At 46.2% G+C, this 5,092-nt stretch overlaps 1 protein-coding gene across 1 annotated transcript in view; it reads left to right on the top strand.

The window, feature by feature from the left end:
* Window positions 1-1,080: 1,080 nt before the first annotated feature.
* The window catches only part of LOC109375587 (trafficking kinesin-binding protein 1-like), a 46,797-nt gene continuing 42,785 nt past the window's right edge, over window positions 1,081-5,092 (top strand). The window contains exon 1 of the mRNA XM_019631030.1: window positions 1,081-1,497. Coding sequence (XP_019486575.1) covers window positions 1,407-1,497 — 91 coding nt within the window. The 5' untranslated portion in view covers window positions 1,081-1,406. The remainder of the gene's footprint in view (window positions 1,498-5,092) is intronic.

Genomic DNA, 5,092 nt, shown 5'->3' with positions numbered 1-5,092 from the left:
TCTCCCACTTTATCTTTCTCCCCCAGCTTAGCCATGAGCTACCACGCGTTTTCACTTTGCTACATTTGCGGTAGAACGTCCACTCTTCGAGGGCAAGGGCTTTGTGTCCCTGAATCCCAGTGACTCAAACAGTGCCTGCCTGTGGCCAGCGCTCAGTAAACATTTGCTGGGTAAATAAATGGTGTTATTTCATTATTACTGCATCCGCATGAAGTGGGGACTATTATCCCCTTTTGACAGGTGAGGGGACTACATCACGAAAGGCTCAGCATCCTGCCTAAGATGCCTGAGCTCTGAGGGGTGAGACTCACAGCCAGGCCATGCCCCCGGAGCACGTGTTCTTTGCCACCCCGCAGTCCAGTCCAGCTGGGAAGACAGATGAGCAAGTGGACTTTGGTTGTGCACTGTGGTTAGCACAGTGATAAGCACGGGCACGCAGGAGCGCTCCAAGGAGCGTGCCTGGCTAAGCCTTGGAGGGGAAAGGATGCGGGGAAGGCCAGGAGGGCTTCACAGAGGAGGCAGCGTCCCAACTGCTTCTTTATTTGTCTAAACATGTGAACTAATCTCTGGGATTATTGTGGCGTCTGTGCCAGTGAAATCCAGGAGACAGCCAGCCTGTTAAAGCAGTTTCACTCTTCTTTGAACGTGACAACCGTGGGCAAAGGAATGGCAGAGTGCAGTGCTGAAACCGCAAACCCTGGAGAACTGGAGGTTCTCGGCTGGGACGCCTGTGGCAAGCACCGTAGGACAACTGAGAAGCAGAACTCAGTGTGGTCATGTTTGGCAGTGGCTTGGCAACAGGAGGGTACACACAGGCAGTGTGACGCGTTTAAGGTGCTGGGCAGCCAGACGCTACAGATCACGCTCAGCTTAGAGTTTCACTAGAGCTCGCTGAGAGGAAGACACAAAATGAAAAACATTCTCGGAGAGACCTGCAGTGTCCCCGAGCGTGCCTATGTGGGCTCCGAGGGCTTTGCCAAGTGCAGTCCCCGGAGACTGCTTGGCACCCGGCCTCCAATAAATGCACTCCGCCCCCGGTTCCCAGTGAGCGCTGAGATTAACAGCAGACTTTTGTTTCTCTTTAAGGGTTAGGAAAAACCAAATGCCCATTACAAAGCCCTGCTCCCCTACCCCCAACCTGGGAATATCACATTTTCGGGTGTGTCGTTTTCTGTTTGGGGTGGTTTTACAAGATGTACCAACAGGGCGCCCAGGCTGTCTGGAGTTACGTAACCCATTGTGTGTCCAGGGCAGCTCACAATCCTAGGATTTGCCCCAACAAGCAAACTCAGAAAAGTGCTGAGGAAGGTGTGCGACGGCAGCTGTGCTGAGGTGCTGCTCGGCTGGGCTCTTGGGGAGCAGAATTTCTTCTCTCTCTGGATTGCCTTTGGAGTTCATTTCTGCCCATGGCATTGCTGTTTCAAGTCAGGCAGCCCACAGGGGCCCAGCCTCTGCCAGGGCCCTGCCCAGGCAGGCACATTCGGACAAACTCGCGTGGTAAGTATGTTCGCCTGTTTGGCTGCTGTTTGTTGTCTTTGTGGTGTGGCCGGAAAGGAGAACAGACCACAGGGGATGTCATTTATGCCCTGCTCAGTTCTGCTTGCCAGGTTGTCCGTGGACATGTGATCGGGAAATTTCCATATTGAATCGTTGACAGGCTGCTCGGCCCTCGTCCCCTCACCCAGGCTCAGAGGAGGCAAGAGACGTGGGGCCATGAGCAGCAGGTCTGTATTGGCACCAGGCCTGCTGGACTCAGACCACCGTTTCCTTCGCCATTCTTTGCAACGGCTAACAGCATCACTAAGGCCCCCTCTGGCCTCTCCAACTCTGCAGTTCTCCTAAAACTGTGCCTTTATCCTGATTTCTTAGAGCCTTGCCTGGTGTCTGGGTCAGGAAGGAGGTTTTCAAAAGGTGAAGAAACAGGGCTAGACAATGTTTCTTTCCTGGCTTCTCTCCTTTCCGCCCGCAATTTCTTTCTTTGTGTTTTTTTTTTTTCCTTACTATTAATAAATGTGCTTGGCCCTGTACTTCCGACGCACACCTCAGTGATGGAGAGCTTGCTAATCAGTTCTGCCGTGGCTTGTCACCCTGGGGCTGACGTTTTCTCCTCGCTTCCTCTGAGCTGGTCAGAGCCTAACTGTTGATGACCCGCCTGGTTTCTGTCCTGTCTATATACTGTTACCCCAGAGCTGTCTGGGCCACACACCAATGAATTGCTGGGAGGTGTGAGCTCCTCTGGTCCCGGCCCAGTCAGTGTTAAGTGTCGAGACATACGAGACTGATTGTGGAGACGATTATGGAGATGCCATGAATGCATGTGTTTCCGTGTGTGACTGCAGGCTCGTTCAGTAATTCTGTTCAGCTGGCGTTGTTCATGGCCAGCTTTTGGCTGGGGTGCATTGAGGACAGCTGGCCTTGCCCCAGAGCCTTGGAGGTGGGCAGAGGTGTGAATGACTAGAGGTGACTCTGTTGAGAATGGCTCCAAGTAAGCATCTAGCAGCATTGCTGCCTGGGCGTCTTCATCGTCCCATGGTCATCATTTAGGATTTAGTCCTTTTCTCTCTCTAAGTTAAGCCATCAAACCCCAAGGATTTATTGTCTGAAAACATGCTCCAATAAAATATTATGGACTTCTTGTATGAGTTACATTTAAGGTCTTGCTTATCAATCTCTGTCTAGTATATATTTTTTTCTTTTAGTGCAAATTGTAATTTTTAAAAAATTTGATTATGTTTGTTGGGGTGACACTGGTTAGTAAAATTACATAGGTTTCAAGCGTACATTTCTATAATACACTATCTATATATTGCATTGTGTGTTCACCACCCAAAGTCATAGTATGCAATTTGTAATATGTTTTCCATTGAAAATTTACCATCGAATTGGTATTTACTTGGCTAAACGAAACAGAAAAGAATAGACAGTGAAATAACCCCTTCTTTCACAGAGTGAGATGTGAATTAGAATCTAGGACATTATTTTTTTTTCTAAATTTGTAAGTTAGAAATGTTTTTGCTCCTTCTCTTACTGGAATCTCCCCTATTTAACAGTTGATTTGTTTTTGCAATTATAATGTGGGGGTGGGGGTCCCTTTTTTGCTGATTTCTAGAGCTAGCATTTAATCTTTAGCAAAAACACAAAAACTTTCACCTCTTTTAAACGTGCTGTGAATGATTTTGGGGGTCACCGCTGATCTTGCTTCCCCTCAGTTCCTCATCATTAGGTGAGCAGAACATTTATCACACAGGGTTTTTGATATAAATTGTAACATTTAGTTAAAATGTATTAGTAAGATTCTTGACATGCATTTGATACATTTTTATCCTTCTCCTAATTGGTTTTCCTTCTCAATTTGAAACAAGACTTTAATGTATCTAATGTATTTGTGTTAGTCTTTGCCCACTTGAAACTATTTTAGGAAGCTGGCAAATAATAAATTATAATTAAAAAATTAAAGAGTGCTCTTATTAGAGACTTAATCAGGGGTGCTTCGCAAGACTTCAGAACACTGATTGTAGCCACACATAGAATCCCTAGTGGTGTTCCTTTAGAGGCTAAGGTTTCATAATGGATTTTACATTAAATTGATTTGCAAGTATGAGAGCCAGCGTCAGTTCAGAAGCACACACACTTTGTCAAGGGGCTCTCTTTTCACTGTGACCAGACCAGGGTTCAGAGGCAGTGCTGGCTAAGCGGCCGGACATGGGCCTCTGCCGTTAGCACCCCATTCTTCCCACACAGCCAAGTTCTGCAATAGGGGCTTCTCAGGGATTTCCTTACAGAGGGTGCAGGGTGCAGTGTGTCCCACCAGAATCAGGCCTCGAAGGTGGGTTTGGATGCACCCCTGGCCACACGGTTCACTGGTGACCCTGGGACTCATAGCCCCATGAGGAGCTCTGAGTCAGAAGCTTGTCTGTGTTGTCTGACTCTTGCTCCTGTGTGGACACTGACAAATGAGCAAATCTGGCTGCAACTATCATGAACTGAAACTTTATATCTGTCACTAGACCTGGAATGAATCAGGTTTCATAAATCCTGTATTAGGACTCTCCAGAGAAACAGAACCAACGAGGTATACGTGTATATATAAAGTGATTTATTATAAGGAATTAGCTCACATCATTATGGAGGCTGACAAAGTCCCAAGATCTGTAGTCAGAAAGCTAGAGACCCAGAGGAGCCAGTGGCGTAGGTTCAGTCCAAAGACCAGCAGGCTTGTGACCTAGGAAGAGCCAATGTTTCAGTTCGAGTCCAGAGGCAGGAAAACACTGATGTCAGCCCAGAAGCAGTCAGGCAGGAGGAATCCACTCTCATTCGAGGAAGGGTTGGCCGCTTAGTTCTGGTCAGACCTTCAACTGATTGGATGAGGCCCACGCTAATGCAAGAGCAAACCTGGTTTACTCAGTCTACCAGTTTACCAATTTAAATGTTAATCATTCACAAATATTCTCACAGAAAAGCCCACAATAACGTTTGACGAATGCCTGGGCCTTTCGTGGCCCCATCAAGTTGCCGCATATAATTAGCCGTCACAAATCCTAACAGAGGCTGACTCCGAGCAGTTGCTCTGTGCCTGAAAGGCTTCCAAGTACTGCTCTGGCGACGCATTTTTGTCCTCAGCACAACACTGCCAGGTGGGAGCCACTGTCACCCGGGCTTGTCCTCTCCTGTAACAAGGGGTCCTTGGGGTTTCAACCCAGCAGGGTTGTTTTCTGACCCTATTTAAGTTAACTTCCTTCATTCTGGATTTTTCTTTTAAAATAATTTCAATGAACTAGGGTTTAAAATTATAAAAATAACACACGGAGAAGGTAAAACCTGAAACTACCAAAATGTAGTCAGTACAGAATAACTTACCTGCCATCTATGCAGTTTAACAATTTTAAAAAATCATTCCAGGATTTTTTTTTTTTGCACATAATTATTTTTTCTAAAATTTATGCAAATAACCCTTTTTCTAAAAATCACAAGTGGGACCATGTCATATGCCCTGAATCTGCACTAAAAAAATGTAACAATGTTACTTAGGTTGTTTTTATTACAGTATATATAATATTGCCTTATTCTTTAAAATAGTTACATAGTCTCCCAT

This window comes from Hipposideros armiger, unplaced genomic scaffold (genome assembly GCF_001890085.2).
Source record: "Hipposideros armiger isolate ML-2016 unplaced genomic scaffold, ASM189008v1 scaffold_18, whole genome shotgun sequence".
In the NCBI taxonomy this organism is placed as follows: Eukaryota; Metazoa; Chordata; class Mammalia; order Chiroptera; family Hipposideridae; genus Hipposideros; species Hipposideros armiger.
Note: the sequence above shows the minus strand (reverse complement) of the source record. Positions and strands in the feature narration are given on the sequence as shown.